We start from the raw sequence: 22,256 nt of genomic DNA, 5'->3' as shown, positions 1-22,256 counted from the left end.
TGGCCATAATACATATAAACGTGCGAGAGCTTTAATCCTTTCAATTCCAGGATGTCCCAGATGTAGAACTTGGAAAATACATGATTTTTCCAACACCGGAATTACTACTCTGTTACCCCTTAATAAACAATTTCAATGGGCAGAAAGTTTGTTACGTTTCGATAAAAAAGTCTGAAATGTTTCATCCGGTTTTTCATTTGGCTATCTTCTCAAAATCCAATTTAGAAGTCTCAACAAAGTTGGATTGCGCAAAGTTAATTATGAAACTACTGTTGTCGGAAGAGGAGGATCTTGTAAATCTTCGTTAAACAATACCTCGTACCTCAAATTTATCAGTTTCTTTTGGAAGTCTGCTTAAAGAATCAGCATTTTGAATTTTTTTTCTGGTCTATGAATTAAAGTATATTCACATGCATTATGTATAAAATACCATCTCAGCATAAGCAGACACAAAATTTCTTTAGTATGCTTTTTTTTAAAAATAAATTCTAAGCAGGGGCTGATGATCAGTTATAATAGCGAATTTATGCTTGTAAATAAAATGATGAAATTTTTTTATGCCAAAAACAATTGCCAACTTCTCTTTGTATGTTTGCGCATAGTTTCTTTCTGTTGATGTGAGCGTACACAAAGAAAAAGTTATCGGTGCTCAACTACTATGATCAAGAAAATGACTTAAGACAGCTCCTACGCTAAATGAAGAGGCATTGCAGGCTAAGGTAATCAGTAATTTCTCATCAAATGGAACCAAAACTACTTCGGAACTTAACGATTCTTTTAAATATCTAAAATCTTCATATTGGACTTTAGACCATTTCTACACTGAATCCCCATCTAGAAATCCATGTAATACTTCAGCTTTAGTAGCCTTACCTTTTAGATAACAATTATAAAACTTTATCAAACAAAAAAACGACTGTAACTGGAACCTATTTTTAGGTACCAGAAAAGCATGAATCACTTTTACTTTACTTTTTGATGTAGGGATGCCCTTTGCATCGATACGGTAGCCCAAAAAATCTACTTTAGTTACCCTGATTAAACATTTGTCCTTATTTGCTTTAAAGATCTGCTTTTTGCAAATGCTCTAGTACTTGTTTCAAATGAGCGGCTAACTCTTTTTCAGAACTTTTTTTAGCAAGTACATCATCAAAATAAGGACATTTAAAATTTATGAAATAATCAAGTACTAGCGATTAGGTCACAGAAGATTAGCAACAAATATCAATTAGTAAAGTCCTTATACAATCTCTGAATCGCGAGGCAGCGCAGCTGTTACATAACTAAAGACTGTCGTCATTCATTTGTTAATGATGACGGAAAATGAAGTCAGTTAACATCACAACACTATATCTCTTTTAATGCATTATCGATACTGCTTTTCCGAAAAATATTATTTTTAGTATTAAAAGTTTGCTTTTAGAATTATGAGGATTTTTCTCCTATTTCTCTTTTTTTTCCAACTTTACAATTTCATTTTTTAGTAGTTATTAGTCAGTTTTTTATTTATCTTAATTATTTCTAATGGATAACTATAATAGTTTTTTCCCTTTGCCTCATACTAATAACATAGTTAAGCTTTGATTATTTTTAAATAATGACAAAACATATTTATAAATAAAATGTTGCTATTTAACGGTCAAATATTCTGTATTAGACGAACATTCGGTATTCGGCTAAATCACTATTCTTTACATCCCTAGATAATATACATAAAATATAAATGCAAATATCTTGCACTAAATGCAAATTATAACTTGCCCAAATAGCCCCTGGTTCTTTAACATAGACAGCTTAATTTACAATATGAAAAACCTCAGTCTTTCCTTTATGCTCAGTTCCTATGCATAAAATATATTAATTTAAAAAAAAATTAAGAATTTATTTTTTATTCTTTCAAACTCATGACAGAATTATTTAAAAAACATAATACTTCAACTAGAGTTCCAGAATAGCATTTCTGCCTCACTACAACTCTGTATAAAATTTGCTTTTAGACCTTTGCACAGATTAGATAAAATCATAATAAATGTAATAATGTACTATAATCTATAAAAATAATAAATTAGTGAGAAATCCTTAGTACTTAATAAATGATTATGGACTTCAAAGAATACATTATAAGAATTCAAGCTTTTTGTTATAAGCTATTTACATTGTCCCAAACGTTTTCAAACATGTCCCAGAAAAGCTTATGTTTGGTTAATTAAAATTTATTTGTTTGAACGGTTTGAAATTTATTTGTTTGAATGGTAAAAAAGCCTGACAAAAATAAGAAGTTGAACCCAAAAGCTTGTAACAGTGAGTATTTATACTACCAGGTCAAGTTTCTACCATTTTTGTTTCAAAAAATCAATTACTTGGCATATAAATAAATTTTCTGAACCAGTTTCATTTATTTCATTTTGCATTAATTAATCACCTTAATACTCTGTCGAAGGTCACTGAAAGTAATATATCCCTTTTTATCTTTATCCAAAGTTTGAAATTTTTTTGTGTATGCAAATACTTCCTCTTTAGTTAAATTAGTAGGAGTTTCTCTTGCTTGACGGTTAACATCTTGTCCCATTTCAGTCTGAAGAAATTCTAGAGCTTTTTTGTGTTCTTCCTAAAATTGAAAATGATTATAGATATTAGCAAGACAATTTAATATTCCAGCAAAAAAGAATGCATACAGACATATAAATGTCAATACACATATAAATGACAAATATACAGATGACATACATATAAATGACAGAATACATGCATACATATAAATGACAAATTTTTTTATTTTTATTACTACAATAATCCTTAATGATAATTAAAAATGCATTGGAAGTTCATCAAGGCTAACATGAGTAAACAAAAGGGAAAAAAAACAAAAATAAATAAATAAAAAATAAAATTATTATATTAGTTTAAAAAATAAATGTTATAATAAATACATCAAAGCATTATCAGTAATATCATTCAGAATAAAAAATAATTTAGATAAATCTTACAGCTTTGTTCAAGAAGTTAATTGGTACTAAGTGAATTGTAAATATTTAAGTCGAAATATCAATATTCTTGTTTTCATTAATTATTGATCCGAGGATACCCCTTTTAAAAGATGAGGCACATCAACAAAATTCGTAAGGGTTAAAGAAAGCAAGCAATATTGTTCAAAAGGAAAGATAAAGTGTGTGTAACAAAATTAATTTGTATAACATTACTTAAAACTTCTATGATTTTGATTTTATAAGCTTAATTCTCCAGATTTAGCAAAACATAATAAAAATAGTATTATTTGATCCACTAAATGAACAGAGTTTTAAACAGTGTCAGTTTACTTTGTGTTATACCCGTATCAGCAGTATTCAAAGTCACAAACTTTGGCTATTGTCTCCTTGTTGAGCTCTCAGTACTGGGCACACTGGGTTGCCACAGTACAGTTGAAGTGCAATGAGTACACTTTAATAAATAGACGTTACGTCACCACTTTGATTTATTAACTTTTGTAAAGTAGAGGATATAAGTTGAATCTATTTTTGACAGTTTCATCTTGTTAACACAGGTTTAAAACTCAGAGAAGAAACCAGAGCTCTCAATTTGATAGCAGAAAAGTAATACTGGCATAAAACTATTATTGAAGTTTGAGTTAAGCTAAGTTTTATAGGTATGAATTAGGGTTTGAAAATGTGAAAATTTTTACATACCTTGCCAGGCATGATAGTCTATTAAGCCCAACAATCTTTTATGACTGTGTATTAATTAAAGTACATAAATGTACCTATTTCTAATCTATTAAAAAATCTAAATCAATACTTTTATTTTAAGCATAAATCAGAAATATTAAGTATTGCAGGGTGACTGACTGATTTCAAAATAAAAACTCCTGTAAAGAAAGGATGATAGACAAATGAAGCAAATGGTATGCCTATTGTAAATGCTGTAAAAGTTTTGGAACATAGTTACAAAAGTTGCTAAACAGATGGAATTATACGCTGTATAGAATTCTTGAAAATAAATTGGCATAAAACAGTAAACAAAGGGTGATATTCTAATACCTAAAACAAACATTCAATAAAATACATGGCCCAAACTTCTAATCCTGCAGGACTAATTTTTTTAAAAATATATTTTAACGTTAGAGATGTTCACAATGGTCAGTCATTGCTAATCAGTTATTGATAGCATGCACCACTATCTGTCCTTGTAACTAAATTCCTTAATTTCTGCACATATTTTTTACAGCTTTCACAATAAATATATCATTTGTTTCATTTCTCTATTACTCTTTATTTCTGTGATTTTTAATTTTGAAACTAGTCAGTCATTTGCTGGACGCCCTGTATCAACAAAGAGTTATCAGGTAGATTAAATCTAATCAAAGAATGAAACTAATTTACAAATTCAGAAAAAAAAACAAAAAAGGTAAGTAACATTTAAAATAATAAATCAAAATAGAAAAGCGCTTAAAGCAGCTAAATCCAAATTTGTTTTTTTGTATTATCCAATTTATAAAGTCAGAAAAACAATTTGTGTTAGCAGGCAGTGTGTCCCCTGATGAAATGCTGTCCTGTTAACACACATATCTTAAAATTTTTATAATTTTTGTTTTCTGATAAAATTGTTTTTCTGACTTTATTAAAAAAAGTAGATAGAGTTACCTACATTTTACCCCTCCCAAATTGTACTGCCTCATATATTAAAAAACTTCTTTCATGAGATGACCCATGAAAAATAATTCAGTTGCAGTGGATATTTTATTTAAGTTTAAGTTCATTAGATCTAATATTCAGAACTGTAGCCTAAAAGATTGAAGGAAAAAGACAGTGCTGTAACAAACTAAACTAAAATAAAGAAAACAGTGCTTTCAAGCAAGATATTAAAGCAATGGCCTTTGAAATTTTCTATTTCATGTATCAACCAAGCAGTCTATGAAGTTTTAATTGTTTTTGTTTCTTCTCTCTCTAAAAATTATCATTAAGGGCTCTCATTATAGAACACCCTACATAAATAATTGGTTGTTTTATGAAATAAAACACTTTAAAGTAAAAAATTTGTTTTAAAGCAGTAGAGATACTTTTTAGTGTAGGTCAAACAAATTGGTCTTTTGAAGTAATGATAACAGAGTAGAATAAGTGACAGTTCTCTTTGTTTAAGTTTAACAAGACAATTTAAGTTTGTAATAAATTGCAAGTCAAAATTTTTGATGGTGAGTATGACAAGCCATAAAGAAAAGGCATATTATATGAAAGAAACAATTTAGAAAAGTGATCCAAGAAAACTGCAAAGTAATGCAAGACAATTGCAATATTTGGTTAGATTTATTTTCTTACGGTAAAGTAAAGATAACTTGATAACTTAAAATGAATTAAAAATTTAAGATATATTATATTGAACGAATCATAACAATGTGTAAAATTCGAATAACCAAATAGCAAAATTGCTAAAATTATGAAAAAACGTTCAACAAGAAACATTTAAACAATAAAAAAATAAATACCTGTTGTTTGCTTCGACTCCATTTGAGTTCATCTGCCATTATTGAAATAATTGTTGGGAGAGCTTCTTTAGTTGCTTCAACATTTAGAAAAGACAAGCGTAGGCGTCTTGCAATGACATCAACTGCAGTTTGTGCATATTCTTGAACAGCATATCTTACCTTATATAAAAGAAAGCAACAAATTATAAACTATCTATATTACAACTCATTAAAAACTATGAATAGTATTATTGATGCACAATTTGCCTTACATTTGTGTCTAATAAAACTAGAATGAAAGAAAGTAATTATATTTCAATATAATTTTTTTCCAGTTTTCAATATAGTCTAAAAAAATTTTTTTAAATTAAAAAAATAAAATAAAAAAACAAATCATTTATTAAACATTGAGAGAATTTATAATTTTTGTTTATATTTTGACCCTCTTACTGTTCAGCACGTAGAAAACCCTTCACATAGCAAATGAGTAGTTTAAACAGAAGCTATTCTCAGTAGTCCTAGTTACAAACAGGTAACTTTCAGGTAAAATTCATTTAAAAACAAGTTATAAGCAATACTCAGTATAAATCTAATTTGTTTAAGCCCTTTAAAATATTTCTAAGCAAAGTTTCAGACCACATTCAGTTCTTGCATTGAAACATTTAAATATTTATATTCATCAATAAAGTAGTGAAATTAATAATTAAACTGACTTAATTTAGAGAAAGTAAAACCATTTTTATATTATTTTAGTACAAAACTTATTTGACTAATTACATAATTAGGAAAGTGTGAAGAGATTGATATCATGACTGATGGATAAGGAGATTAAAGTGGTTAAGTCATAATGCTGAAGAGAGTTTGGAAAAATAATAATGAAGAATCTAAAGCTCAGAACAGGGATGAATTGAGGGCTATTTTGAGGTAAGCCCCAAAGAAAATTTATGCCAATGAGTAGTAATTAGATCAGTAGATATAATTAAAAAAACAGAATTCATAATTTTAGATTTAATTGATTGGCAATATAGAACACATAGGCATCGTCAGCTGTTTGACAAAATAAATATATATGTCAGAAATGTGTCATAAAATTTTGACTAAAAATAAAGGCAAGCACTTAAATCTAAATAAGTTTTTACATTGCATAACATTCTTTTTTTCTTTGAAAAACTTCTGCCATGTTAGTCATTCAGACTAACAAATTCATTATGATGTTAAACATATAAATTATCATGTGTTTATTAAATGTAATAAATATCCTACAGAATAATGAAATATGCATGATTAGGTGTATTTAAATAAAATAATTATTAAAGTAAAAATCAAGAAAAAAATAAGCACCTCAGCATCAATATATGGATACTCCTCATGAAGACGTTTTCCAATTATTGGCCATCTTTTTCCAGTCAAAGAAGCTAATTTAGCAACTGCAAAAGCTCTATCTCCATATGTATTAGTTAAGTGCTGAGCAACCTAAGTTAAAACATATGATGTTTAAAGAATGCAATTCAAGGTTCTTTTTAATTATTTACATGTTACATATAAAAAATGTTGAAAGTAAAAAATCTAGAATGAAAAAATGCAAAATTAAAGTCAGCATTAACCATTCTTATAAACATTTCCAGATAAACAGTGTTGTTTTATTGAAATTTAAGAAAAAAATAATAGAGAGTAAAATAAATTATGCTTTGTATTTAGCCACTTGAGTAGATAAGGGGTTGCAGCCAAATAAGGTTTCAAAATCAGCTCCTACCATTGATTGAAAAGTATTACAGGAGTCACAAAATGTCCCTTATTTAGAAATCACTATAAAAATACCAATTAAAATTTGAGATTTGACATCTAGAAGCATGGATACATACCCACAATACTGTCCTCTATTTATATGTCCAATTTAATTAACGTAAAAAATCACAATTTTCCCACAGACAAAATAATGGAGACACACACACCAAAATTCTTTAGTTTACTATATTTAGAGATTATAAATGTAGCATGCAACATGCAGAAACAAGTTATAATTGATAAATTTGTTTAAGGCCAGGTGCATCATTTCACGTAAAGTTATATAAAATAACAAAAAAGAAAAAGTTAAAGAAATATTATAAATAATTTGAGAATTATTCTAGAAATTCTTGAGCTCCAAAAAAATTATATTCAAACCCTTCTTATATGGGTTGAAAACGCAATGTTTTTAAGTTATGATAACTACAAAAAATTCTGCTGGCATGGATAAATAGATCCTTAAGTTACTTTTCACCAAAAATATTTATAAATTTTGATGTTTAAAATCATTGGGTATATATTTTTCATTTGAATGCTTTTCAAAGATTAGAGAAGCAAAATAAATGAGCATCATTCTCGAATAGTACCAGCATTTTAACGATCTTAGTTATATCCGGTAGAAACACCATAGCCTGCCTCACAATTTCATTTTTCTGCACGCTTAGCACGAGAATTCCATTATCAATGCGAATACAATTAAAAATAAGTTTTTACAAAAATGCTCTAAAATAGCAGACCAATATCAATTTGATCAGAAAATGGTATATTTTTCACATTTTTAAATAATATTTTTTAATTAAAATATGGCAGAGTAAAACAAGTTTTTGATTGACGATGGACTGTACAAAAACAACAATGAATGAGCAAGAAAATTCAATTTACAACTTGAGAATAATTAAATGTTTGTGTTCTGGGGATACAGAAAAAATGTGTTCTTGGTTAAAACAATTGCATTAATTAATTGCTGGTGATTTCCAACTTTTTGTGAAATTGTGTTAATTTCTTTATATTTATTTTCTAAATTTACTGAAGATTCTTTTAGAACATTAACTAATTGTATCTCAATTTTTTATAGTATAAGTTTGATTTTCTCCTACAACTATTAATTTTAAATTTTGCCTTACAGCTGCCTTATATTATTAGCTTATTTTTAAATTCTTTTACAAATAAGTTACATGCATACTATTCAGTTCACAGTAATAATTGTTTTGTCATTCCCTAAGCGAAGTGTTATTTTAAAAGATCAAATCAGCATTATATATGTGTGTATATGAAAAAAAGAAGATCGTGTCACTCAAATTATTTCAACTCCACACATGATTTTGGTAATTTGGGTAGCCACGCACAGAAGGCGCTTTACAAGATTCAACAGTTAAACAACAAAATTATTCAAGTTGACTTTTAGAGAAGTGCCAGGTCACATGAAAAAGCTACTGATATTTAATACCAGAGCATAACATGGTTTGTAATTTTGTAAATACAAGAAAGATAATTATTAAAATAAATTTAAAACTGAAAATGTAATAAAAATAAAATGTTAAATTAAAAGAAAAGGAGACTTCAAAAGGTTTATTACTTAAACACTAAATTATACCTCTATTTCCATTCCATAATCTTGCACAAGCCTAATATACAGATTTGGAGACCAGTTATCTGCTCCTTCTAATAAAAGCCCATCAGTTTGGCAATCAGTTTTGGGATTTAAATTGCAGTGTTTTACACCAGCATCAACTGCTTCTTTAGCCATTACTCTATATGTAGTCCATTTTCCCCCTAAAAGAGATTAAAAAATTTAAGTAAGTTTCAGGATATGATTGGTGGCAAACAAAAGGAAATATCTCATTTCAATTAGCTTAATAAAATGGAATAGAAATTTCTTTGCATTCAGAAACGGTTTTGCTTTTTCAAAAATTAAATGACTCTAAGAAAAAATTGTTTTATGTTTGACATATCTGATGCTAACGGTTAGTTTTCTATGAATCCATAAATTGATTATTTAATGTCAAAAGTGCTGTCTTTAGACATAGCCAAATCAAGGAATTACTAGAGGATCTTTGTTTCTGCAAATGGTGTCCTGAGGATGGAAAAAAAAATTAAAAGAAATATGCTCTTCTATAATTTTTTCAGTGTGACTATTTTTTTAATAAAAATATTCTGATTTTATTTTTTAAATTAAAAGAAATCTAATTTTTAAATAAAATCATTTTGATGCAATATATAGTAATAATAGAATTTTCAAAAACCATTTACTACTTTAAAATTTGTTTACAAATAAATGATCGATTTTTTGAAGTGCAAAATGTAAAGATTTTTAATTTTGTCTTGGCTATATGGCAAAAAGCCAGTCCACAATGGTGTGACCCATGCAATTACGTTAAATCACAAGTAGGTGTTTGAGCGTTGAGATTTAAAACAAATTTCGTTTTAATATATTTTTTTTTTAAAAATTCAAGAAAAAGAAGTATAATTATAATCATAATTGTTCTGCTTTAACTTATTGAAAAAATATGCTTGATTTTTAAAAGATTAGGTACTCTACTGTTCCTTTCACACATGCATACTTTTCATGCATGATGATTGATATAACTTTGATGGATAAGTAAATTTAATTTACAGAGAGTTTTGAAGAGTAAGAAAAATATACTTTTAGGGAAGAAACAAGATATGGTGAAATATGGACTTCACTTCTGCACAGGTGCACTTTACATGATAGTATTGAAAGATCTAGGTCATTTTGAACCAAGGGCAAGACTTACTCTTTGCACCCACTTTCTAAGTATATACACTACAATATAGCAAATGATGTAGTGAATGCATCATTTGTAATAAATGAAATAAAATGTCTAAAATCTATGTTTTTATAGTTGATAAAAAGAAAAGTTTTCTTTTTCATAGCAGGATGCATCACATTCAAAAGACAACTGTATAGTTTGGAAGATTTTTCAGAGTTGATAAAAGTGCATAAAGCGATAAATGTAAATTTTTTATTTAAGTTGAAAAAATTGATTTACTTTCTCCTTTTAATACTAATAGAAAAATACAGTTTTTCAAATTTTTGTTTTATTTTTTTCTTTTCAGTTATGGGTCTGTTAGTTTTTTTATGACTCCAAAAGCAGTTGGAATTTCCATTGACAGTACATAAATTCACAAAAGCAGGACATCATTTAATAGGTAATCTAACTCAACACTTAATGCAGTTTAGTTTCTCTGGTTTTGGTAGATGTTTTAAGCTTGACAATAAAAGGTCTTAAAGTTCATTTCAAAAGCCAAATTAAATAAAAAAGATGATTGAATAAGCAAAACTTTTTAGTACAACATGTATAATTGAAAACCATCGATATTCTATTTACTAAAAGTTTCTCTTTCATAAAGCACTTTAAAAATCCAAAAAGAAAAATTACAATTTATAAATCATAGGAATTTACCGGCCATAGTTATTAGATTTGAATCGCTGACATGCAATACATGATTTCGAGCAAGTGCTTCTGTCGAGCCTTTGTTAGGATTCAAAACTAATGGTCGAATTCCACTCCAGACAGACATAACATCACCACGGCGAACTAAAACAAAAAGAAAATATTACTTTCAAATCACTATGATACAATCTCTGTTATTGTATATATATCTCCAAAATTATAAAAAATCTCAAAAAATTATCTACTATTTTGAGGGAATATTTATGGGTTTATATCATAAACAGTTTAAATAAAACTTACCAATGAAGTTAAAGTTAACATTCTATAAAATCTCAATTACAAATGGGAATAATACTTATCACACTAATCTACACTGAAAATATTAGTTTTTCTAATTGAAAGTGCAAATGATATGTTTTATTTATATATATATATATATATATATATATATATATATATATATATATATATATGTAACATGCGAGACTTCAGCCTCTATGTTATCCCGCCAGATGTCGCTCTCAGGAACAGGAATGTATTGGAACTTTCTCGATGTAAATGAAGAGAGTTAGTTGATGTGTAGTTTCTAAGTGAAACTGGTTGTATTTAGGTAAAACCTGAAACCTGTGTGGTTCGAACCTAAGTGGTTAGAGTCTATGTGACTCATGTTATTATTGAGGAATAAATATTATTGTTATTGTTATTGATCATATGGTTGATTGAATTAGTTGATGATAACCAACATCATCGCATTATGGTGTAGTTTGAAGTAACTCGGCATAGATACCTGACATAATGGTGTCAGAAGTGGGATTTGTAATTGGATAAAGGAAAATCACGAACCTGTGAGTACTATATTTTTTTTACTATTATTCTGTGTGAATTATAGAGTAAAATAAAATAATGACTTTTCTGTCGAGAGCTAGAAAGGAGGACTTGATTAAATTAGCTGAGGAATTAACTGTTGATGTGCCCCCTGCAGCAAAAATTGTAGAAATAATTAAATGTATAACTTCATGTAAAGAATATAACGAGGAGGTAACGAAAAACCTCTTAGAAACAATTGTTTCCGAAAGACTAGAAAAAGAAAGATTAGCTAATGAAAAAGAAAGATTAGCGCAAGAAATTCAACTTGAGAAATTAAAATCGGATAATTTAAATAAACAAAATGGAACTCATGTAACTACCACAGACACATTTAAATCTAGTGATTTATCTAAATTAATCAAAAGTTTTGATGCTAATGAAACAGATATAAGCACATATTTGTTATTGTTTGAACGCCAAGCTACGAGAATAAACATAGATAAAAAAGAATTCGTTACTTATTTAATGGGACTTTTACCGCTTAGTATCGTCCAAATTATAGCTCAAGAGCCAGAAGAATCCACTTCGAACTATGATTACGTAAAAACTTTGTTATTGAAACGTTTTAAACTTTCCCCGGAACAATTTAGACAAAAATTTATTTACCACAAAAAAGAACAGAATGTTTCTTGGCGAGATTTCGCTTATGAACTACAACATTATTTCGAAGAATGGATAACCGGCATCAAAATTGCAGATTTTAAAAGTCTTAAAGAACTAATGATAGTGGATCAATTGAAACGAAAATTGCCGTCGGAAATTCGTGATCATTTTATAGATGATTTACATAAGATCATTGAACTGAAACCTTTCATAGAGCAATTAGAAACATATGAAACCGCAAGAATCCGAGTAAACAAAAGTGATAATAAATTTAAAAAAAACTACCTCCCACCAAAACAAAACAAAGATCTCTCAGCCTCCTCTCAAGCTCCAGCTTTCAATATCAATGCATCATGTTTTTACCCTACCAAAAATAAATTTTTGAATACGAAATGCTATACATGTAATAAGTACGGCCATATAAGTATAAATTGTGATAAAAATGTGGTTAAATGTAGACATTGTAATAAAACTGGCCATAAAAGCAATGAATGCTCAGAAAAGAAAGTACTTCATCACAGTGTTCAAAATACAAGAATTTTGAAACAAATATTCATTTTTAATTATGAAATTTCAGCAGTTTGTGACACTGGTTCAGAAATTAGTATGTGTAGCCCTTCACTCTTTCAAAAGTTAGGGTATATTCCTCTTAAACCCCCCGCTATTGTTGTAACAGGTATCAGTTCAGAACAAATTTCCCCCCTTGGATATTTTAATGCGGATGTAAGCATTGATAATTTTGTTTTAAATGCTAATATTTATGTAGTAGAAAACATGCAATTTGATTTTATTTTGGGAATGGATATTTTAAGTTGCTTAGACATTCATTTTTCTAACGGTAAACTTACTGTTCAAAATTCAAGCATACCGAAAGTAGTAAATATAAATCGCATAATTCCTTGCGAAAGTAAAAACATTCATTTTATTCCCCACCAAAGCGGAAATCAAAGCGCAAACATTTCTTTCACTGCTCCGTTCAAGGTTAGCAATAAAACACATTCACCCACTCCTATGTTAATTTATGATCAAAGAAATTCTCACTCTTCTGATTCTGTTTTGACTTCGGAAAATTCGAATAGTAATAAGGCTTCACCCAATTATGAAACTGAAACTTTTGTAAACTCAGTCGCAGCGTCTCCTTTCAAGGCTAGTGTAATGCCCAGATGCGATCCTTTAATTTATGATCAACAAATCGCTCCACTCTCAAATTGTTTTTATTCTTCGGATACTCTTCAGTCAAATAAATGTTCAAATAATTTAGAAGCTTTTTCTTTCTTAACTCAGATCTCAAATGTCATTGATCATAATGAATTCGATTTATCGCATATACTGAATAAGAAATTAAAGCAAAATTTAACTCTTTTGATTAATAATTATAAACCGTCTCAGATTAAATCCTCGGACATTAAAATGAATATTATTTTGAAGGATGAAATTCCCATTTCCCAACATGCTCGTCGTTTGTCATTTAAAGAGCGGGAAATAGTTGAAAAACAAATAGACACTTGGTTAAAAGATGGTGTTGTTCGTGAAAGTTGTTCAGATTTTTGTGCTCCTATAGTCCTTTGTAAAAAGAAAGATAATTCCACGCGAGTTTGCATCGATTATAGGAAGTTAAATAAAAAAATTGTTCGAGATCGATTTCCCTTACCCCTTATGGAGGACATATTAGACCAATTAGGCGATGCGCAGGTAATTTCTTCTATTGATTTAAAAGCAGCCTTTCACCATTGTGAAATTGAAGAAAAAAGCCGTAAATACACATCCTTTATTACGCATAATGGCCAATACGAATTTTTACGGGTACCATTTGGTTTGGCTAACAGTCCCAGTGTTTTTCAGAGATATATTTTACATGTTTTTAGAGAATTAATTAAAGATAAAACTTTAGTTATTTATTTAGATGACATTTTCATTCCAGCAAAAAATGATGAGGAAGGTTTTCAAAAATTAAAACGCGTTTTAAAAACAGCTGCTGATAACGGATTGGAATTAAATTTCAAGAAATGTCAATTTTTAAAACGTTCCATAGAATGTCTCGGTTACATAATTGAAAATGGCAAGATTCGCCCTTCACCCTCTAAAACTTTAGCAGTTAAAAATTTCCCGGAACCTAAAACACATAAACAATTAATGAGTTTCCTTGGATTAACAGGATATTTCCGTAAATTTATCCCAAATTATAGCAAAATAGCTAAACCTCTCAGTGATTTGCTCAGAAATAATACTGATTTTAAATTCGATAATGAACAAAAAGAATCTTTTCAAAAGCTCAAGATAGCCTTAACGAATGACCCAGTTCTTCATTTATATAGACAAAATTCTGAATTAGAGCTCCACACAGATGCTAGTAGCTTTGGTTTCGGAGCAGTTCTTCTTCAAAAAGCAGACAATGGTAAATTTTATCCTATCCATTATTTTAGTAAAAAAACGTCCCAACAACAGGAGAAATATAGTAGCTATGAGTTAGAAACACTTGCCATAGTTGAAGCGCTTAAAAAATTTCGAAACTATTTGTTAGGTGTTAAGTTTAAAATTATAACCGATTGCGCTGCTTTGCAAAGCACAATGAGTAAAAAAGAAATTATCCCTAAAATTGCGAGGTGGGCGTTGTATCTTGAGGAGTTTCACTTTGATATGATACATCGGCCTGCTACACAAATGAAGCATGTTGATGCCTTAAGCAGAAATTTTGCTCTTATAATTCAGCATGATGAGGTAACCACGAAAATAGCAGCTGCCCAAAAAGAGGATGAGCAAATAAACACTATTAAAACATTAATTGCCAATGGAAATGATAATATACACTTTATTAAAAATGACATTCTTTATCGATACGATAATGGCAGGGATCTTCTAGTAATACCAGACGCGATGCAAAATGATATCATTAAAGAAGTTCATAGTAAGGGACATTACGCACTCACTAAAACTGAAGAAGCTATTAAACAAAATTATTATATTCCTGGTCTAAAAGCGAAAATACAATCTGTCCTAACAAACTGTGTTGACTGCATTCTATGCAACCGGAAGCGAGGAAAGAAAGAAGGTTTCTTAAACCCGATTCCTAAAGAAGATGTACCTTTAAGTACATACCACGTTGACTTTATAGGTCCATTGCCTTCAACAAAGAAGAAATATCAGCACATTTTTTCTGTGATTGATGGTTTTTCGAAATTTGTATGGCTTTATCCCGTAAAAAATGTAAGTGCTCAAGCAGCTTTAGAGAAATTGAGGTTACAACAGACAACTTTTGGTAATCCCTCCAGAATTATATCAGACCGTGGCGGTGCATATGTGTCTAAAGAATTTGAGGACTATTGTCAAGAAGAAGATATTGAACATATTCTTATTACTGCCGGAGTACCTCGTGGAAATGGTCAAGTAGAGAGATTGCACGAAACTCTTATCCCTATTCTCACAAAGTTAACCATCGATAATCCAATGGACTGGTATAAGCACGTAAGCGATGTTCAGCGATTTATTAATAGTACAGTTTCCACCAGTACAAACAAAACGCCATTTCAACTTATGTTAGGAATACCCATGAAAAATAAAGAAGATTTACGGATTAAAGAAATTCTAACAGACGAATATGAAAACTACTTTATGAAACAACGAGAAGATCTTAGAAGTGATGCACAGCAACGAATTATGGAAATTCAACAGCAGAATAAATCAACCCACAACAGAAAATGTAAACAACCCCGCAAGTACAGAAAAGATGACTTAGTGGCGATTCAAAGAACACAATTTGGAACTGGTTTAAAGTTGCGCCCCAAGTTTCATGGTCCTTACAAGATTGTTAAAGTGAAATCCAATGACCGATACGAAGTAGAAAAAGTTGGGCAACATGAAGGTCCTAACTTAACAACCACTGCTGTAGACTATATGAAACCATGGACAAATTAGTGCATATTTACTGATGGAACGATGCAGCTTTTTTTTTTCTTTTTTCTCTTTTCAGATTTCTTTTTAGTCATTCTGTTTCGAGGACGAAACCCGTAGGATGCCCGAGTGTAACATGCGAGACTTCAGCCTCTATGTTATCCCGCCAGATGTCGCTCTCAGGAACAGGAATGTATTGGAACTTTCTCGATGTAAATGAAGAGAGTTAGTTGATGTGTAGTTTCTAAGTGAAACTGGTTGTATTTAGGTAAAACCTGAAACCTGTGTGGTTCGAACCTAAGTGGTTAGAGTCTATGTGACTCATGTTATTATTGAGGAATAAATATTATTGTTATTGTTATTGATCATATGGTTGATTGAATTAGTTGATGATAACCAACATCATCGCATTATGGTGTAGTTTGAAGTAACTCGGCATAGATACCTGACATATATATATATATATTGGTTGTGTAATAATTAGCAGTGATATTTGCCATAAAGTGAATAAAAATTTAACATTAAACTCACAATAACGAGTTATTTTTTGAACAAGTTATATTCCCCACAGCTTTCTAAGAACTAACTGTTGTTTTTGAGTGCAGCCTAACGTTCCAAGCTCTCAAAACTTTCAGTTTAAAGAGTAGGAAAATTTCTGGCTCAGACACTACAGAAATTTAAGAATTTATAAGAAAATCTGCAAGAACTTTGACCCCTGTAATATTACTTTTCATAGCAAGAAATAGTCACATGACATACCTGCCAATTTTGGTTCTTTCTAAGAATTATTATCTTAAATGGTAGTGAAATGAGAATGGAAATATCTATAACAGGCAAAAAATTTTTAGATTTTAAAAGAGCTTACCGTATTTTTCGGCGAAAACAACAAAACTATATAAAATAAAGTTGTTCTTACCAGTTGGCACCGCGCCAAAAAACAGAAGAACAGCAAAAAATATTTATATGTTCAGTAGCTGAATTAAGGCTGAACTGATTACAGAAATCCGTAAAACAATGTAATAAGAAAAAATAAAATAAAAATTTATTAAAAGAAAGATTTTAAAATTTATTACCGTTAAGAATTTGAGGAAAAACTAATACATAATAACGAAACAGCTAATAATAACGAAATAACTAATAATAACAAGAATAAGAAATAACTAAGCAGGCCCCAAAAAAATTCTGAAGGAATGAGCGAAGGGGAAATAAGTTTCACTTTCACAATCTTTGAGGGTGGAGTTTTAGTGGGTAGAATGCCCTCTCCTTCAATGGAAATAACCCAATGTGACTCAACTTAGAAAGAGAGAAGAAAATGTTTAAAAGAGAGGTGTACCCCACCTCCTCCACGTGTCATTTCTATTGGAGCTGTTTAGGAGGAATCAATCAGTTATATTTTAAAGGGGTTGGGGAAAAGAAAAGGATATGGGACCCCTAATCCAGCATTCCAAAATTCGGCTCTTAATCTGATCTAATCTCTTTCATTTTTTCTTTAAGAAATTTATATTGATAAGACAAAAAAAATCAGCTATATTCTTTTTATTTTGAATTTTATTCTGTTGAAGTAACTTACTTTATTTTATCTTTTAAAAATAAAAAAGAAGCTTGAAGAAAAAAAAAATCTGTATCAAAGGAAACATCTGTTTCTAAAGCAGTTTAAAATAAAGTGAGAAGAAAAAACACCCTTATTTCCAATGAACAAAATAAAGAAATGGAAGTTGGAAAAAACTGATAAATCAATCTTGACAGCTGTGCTTTACTGATTTGCCCCCGAATTTCCCTCCTCTGTTTGACCATAAATTGGCCACACCCAGTTGACATTGAAACTACCACATGGACAATAAAATGAATTATCCCTTTTTGCGATTTTTTATTCGATTCATTAATTTTTTTTATTTTTTCTTGTTAATTGTTGCTTGCTTGCTTTTTTTTTTATCGTTATTAGTTTTTAGCTTGCTTTTTGTTGTTATTCATTGTTAGTTTCTTAGCATTTAGTTTTAAAAAAAAATTTTTGTAGTTCCCTGTTAGCTTTTTTTTTTTTTTTTTTTTTTTTTTGCGAGGTAAGCGTCTTTTGTTAAAACAAAATGTTATCTAAAAGAAAAAACGAGAACTATGATCTCGCTCCAAAGAAGAAACGATTATTTCTTCCTCATAGGATTCTGATTATTTCTTCTTGATTATATTATATAGATTATTACTTTGATTAGTAAAATTTCTCTTATGATGGGCCAGTTTTAAATTCACCCCATCATAATCTATGATCGAAACTTGACTAAATTTATTGGTTTTTCTGAAATTATCAGTGGAATTGAATTATAGTAATATTTGGGGGCCATATTGGAATTTCCGAAAGAGATCCGAAGTTCGGCATTGCGTCAGTCCCGTGAGTGTCGGATTTAGGGTCCTATTCTTCCTTTTCTGTTCGCTTAAATTACAATTGCTAAGGCGCTAAATAGATTTCTAGCTTGCGATTTTTCCTTAAGCTGGGGGTGGATACAAGATGCATACCTTTTAAATTTTCTCATTATGCAATGTTTTTTAAAATTATTATTTCGTTTATTTATTTTCTTACAGGCTGCTGCCGAAAGTTTGCTAAGAATTGGCGATGTTCTGCAGCAGATCGCGATACGGGCGAATATTTCGTCGACTTCGTTATTAATTTTTTTTAATAGTCTTTCTCTCAGAAAATTATTTCTTAAATAACTTTCCTTGACAAATTTTTTTGCTACAAAAAAATATTTCGTCGGAAGCGCCGCATGTAGGAAAAAAAAAACTTTTTTTTCGATAGCGCCGCGGCTCTTCCGCCGAAAAATACGGTAATATTGTACAATTATCATGCATTCATATTTATACATGTTTAATTTATTCCTATGAAGAAGGAGCTAAAATAATTCTAAATTAAATTTATAGCTCCAAGAATGAAATGAAAAAAGCATAAGTTTTGCTATCACATTAAATATAAAAATAAAATATTTCAGAAAATCAAAAAAAAATCAAAAATTAGCAGGTATGATGATGTATTGTTTTCTTAATCCAGATAAATAAATAGTAATACATACATAATCTTTATGATTATTTAGTAAATGCAATAGAAGATCTATAGGATGCAATTCTATAAACCGTAATTCTTCATAAACCATAATTCTCCATAAACCTAAATTCTCCATAAACTGCATTAGCTTTGAAGGTGTAAAAAATTAAAATTGCAGTTAAGAAATTTCTCTAACTAAGCAAGGATTATTAAGTTTTTATGTTATTTGCTTAATAGGTTACAATTTCAAAAGATGAACAAACTAAAATTGATAAATTTGTTTATTAGTTCTAACGAGATAGAGAATTTCATTATTTCTCCTGTAAATAATAAATGCTGAAGAAAATATAGTGTGTTTTTCAATACTTGCATCTAAAATTTTTTTAAAGCATTTCAAGATCAATTTGTTCCAGGCTAACATTGTCATGTTTAGAGGTTAGTTTAGAGATATTTGAAATCATCTATATAATGTAAAATTCTATTTAACACAAAGTCTGTCGTTTCAAGGTTTGCTTTGTAAAGATCAACTGTATATCAGAATAATATGGCATTACTTACCAGTAATTTCATCAGACAGGTAGTTTTTTACTTCATTGAGAATAAACTGAATTTCATCTTCAGACGGACTAGGGTGGTGAGTGATTTCACAAGGCCTGTCAGTTGTTCCTAAATTCAACATAATTTTTGAAGACTTTTTAAATGATTTTAAACTACGTAATGGGGCAAATTATCTTAAATTAATGCAAGCAGTTTCAAGAAATATAAAAACTTCAGTAAAGAAGAGATCAAAATCTTTAATTTAGATCAATTTAAATCTTTAATCAAGATCTTTAATTTTCTAGCAGACATAAGTAGATAAATATGAAGCAAAAATTGAAAAATTAAACAATTGGTTAAGATCAAGAAAAGTATTAACTATAAAAAATGGGATGAATGTATTACAAATCTGGTATGTTTCTTCATAAATGCCAGAGAGGTGCCAAGTCTGCATACAATTATTTAATCAGAATTAGAGTTTGTGTTCTTTTAAATTTTTGTGTACTAGTGGCTATTATTGTATATTAGTACATATTATATTAATAGCTGAAAAAATATAAATAATAAATGAACACTTATACAATAACATATGGTACAAATGATTTTCTAAAAAATTAATACACAACTAAATAGTTTTATATAGAAGTAATTTAGATGAATCCTTAATTCACCATTTAAAAATTCAATCATTAATTTAGTTCAAATCAAATGAATAAAAATGAGAATTTAATAACTTTGGAAAATTGCATTAATTTAAATAATTTTCCCTTTAAGAACTAAAAGAGAATCTCTATAATGCAAAATCATTGAATTTGCTAAAAATTTTGCCCACATTTTTAAAAAAGATAACTGTATGCACATAAAATCTCAAATTGTTAGTGCTTAAAAATGCAAATATGCTTAATTAAAAGAAATAATTAAACAATTTAAAAATATATTTCTATGTAATGTGAATCTTAAAATAAATTTGCACAATAGCTGAAATTTTTACTCTCTAAGCTTAGTTCCCAATAATAACATTTTTAAAATAAATATTTCCCAAATTTGTTGTAAAAAAACTGAACAATGATTTGTAAATGGATTAGAGGATTTTTATATGCAGTCAAAATTTCCAAGTCTAGAACATATTAAACAGTGTAGTACACTTTTAGTAAAATATACATACTGAAAATTCATATTTAAATACTATATAAAGGCAAACTCCATTATTATGACAGCATGAGCTCATTTACCTGCTATTGTCATTTTTTGCCAAGGCAAGAAAAATATGACTCTTCCATCACTAGTGGCAGGATCTAATAAGCCCATGTTCTCAGGACTAGAAAAAAGTTTTGTTGACAAAATTTTTAAAAAATATAGCATGTATCATTAATCACATTTAAGAGAGATGTTATTTATTCATTACAAATTAATTTAAAACTATAATGTCTAAAGTTGTTATATATCCAGGATATATATGTCTATCATGTTATAGATATGTATATCATGGATAGAAATGTATATCATGTTATAGAAATCTATCATAAAAATTCCATTTTAATTTAAGTCTAGATAACCAATAATATAATTTCTCATTTTATACAATGTATAAATTAAAGGTAAAGTGGCAGGCAATTACATACATCAGATACGAAAGACTAATGGGTCATATTCATATGCTAATTATCACTACAGCCAATGTTGTTATCAGTCAATGTCATCATCAGTGCAAAAAGTTTACTCATGAATGTTAAAAATAGCCTTAAGTGCAAAAAAAAAAAAAAAAGGGTGGAATTTCTTCAGAGCAGAGAAAATACATGTTCCTTAGTTGCAGTTTTGGAAATGTCAAAAAAATTATACTAAATCAGTTGAATCTACAATCATATTAGGACAATTTTTATGATACTAATGCAAAAAAGGTGATCAAAATAAATTGCAAGACTTTATGATGAAATTGCAGGAAATCTAGCAAGTAAAAAAATTGTTTCGCAAGTCTGTGGTATTAAATTTGCATGTTGCAATATTATTATATTAAAAATATTTGGGTTTTAAAAACAATGAAAAACCACAGCAATTACTGATGATATAATGTTTGGGGATATCATAAGAATTCTCTTTGATTGAGCAAGTAAAAAAGTGAAAACTTAATAGGAATGTTTGAAATTTGTGTGTGGTAATAATATGACTTTTAAAAAAAATGGGATTTTTAAAACCATATACGTAACAATATCTGCCCAGAAACCTTTTGAAATGCCATGTGAATTTTTAATAAAATCAGCAAAAATTTAGTGCATTTTTATTATATGGTGCCCATAGCCGGTATCAAGAGGCATGATAATCAGAATGATTTTTCCAGACTCGCATGCCTTCTAAATTACTTTTAAAGCAAACCCTGATTTAGAAATTTCCAAAATCTTCTTTCCCTTGACACTTTTTTACCTACTGAAGAAGAAACGGTTTTCTCTCCCTCCTTTCTCTGTTGCCTTAGTAACGCACATCATAAGAGATTAAGAAACAAAGATTAAGGCAAAGCCTAGTAGTTAGACTTTTTTGTGGAACCGTAAAGTGGTGAATTCTTTAAAGCAAACCAGCTGATGAGTTACAGATGTCTAATTAAAAAATAGATGCATACAATTATAAAAATACATTTAAGCAAAGAGAATTCATAAAAAATAAATTTTGCTACTTTTTTTTTACT

The 22,256-nt window shown here is 29.1% G+C and overlaps 1 protein-coding gene across 1 annotated transcript in view; it reads right to left on the bottom strand.

Moving 5' to 3' along the window:
• Positions 1 to 22,256, bottom strand: part of Gpo1 (glycerophosphate oxidase 1) — a 60,603-nt gene that overhangs the window by 15,927 nt on the left and 22,420 nt on the right. The window contains exons 9-15 of the mRNA XM_087154842.1: positions 20,812 to 20,897; positions 19,601 to 19,708; positions 10,666 to 10,800; positions 8,835 to 9,013; positions 6,797 to 6,928; positions 5,477 to 5,635; positions 2,423 to 2,608 (exon numbers count right to left, since the gene is read on the bottom strand). Of these exons, the coding sequence (XP_087010968.1) occupies positions 2,423 to 2,608; positions 5,477 to 5,635; positions 6,797 to 6,928; positions 8,835 to 9,013; positions 10,666 to 10,800; positions 19,601 to 19,708; positions 20,812 to 20,897 (985 nt within the window). The remainder of the gene's footprint in view (positions 1 to 2,422; positions 2,609 to 5,476; positions 5,636 to 6,796; positions 6,929 to 8,834; positions 9,014 to 10,665; positions 10,801 to 19,600; positions 19,709 to 20,811; positions 20,898 to 22,256) is intronic.

The sequence above is a fragment of the Parasteatoda tepidariorum genome, chromosome 11 (assembly GCF_982258835.1).
Source record: "Parasteatoda tepidariorum strain Cologne lab strain chromosome 11, Ptep-v5.0, whole genome shotgun sequence".
NCBI lineage: Eukaryota > Metazoa > Arthropoda > Arachnida > Araneae > Theridiidae > Parasteatoda > Parasteatoda tepidariorum.
Note: the sequence above shows the minus strand (reverse complement) of the source record. Positions and strands in the feature narration are given on the sequence as shown.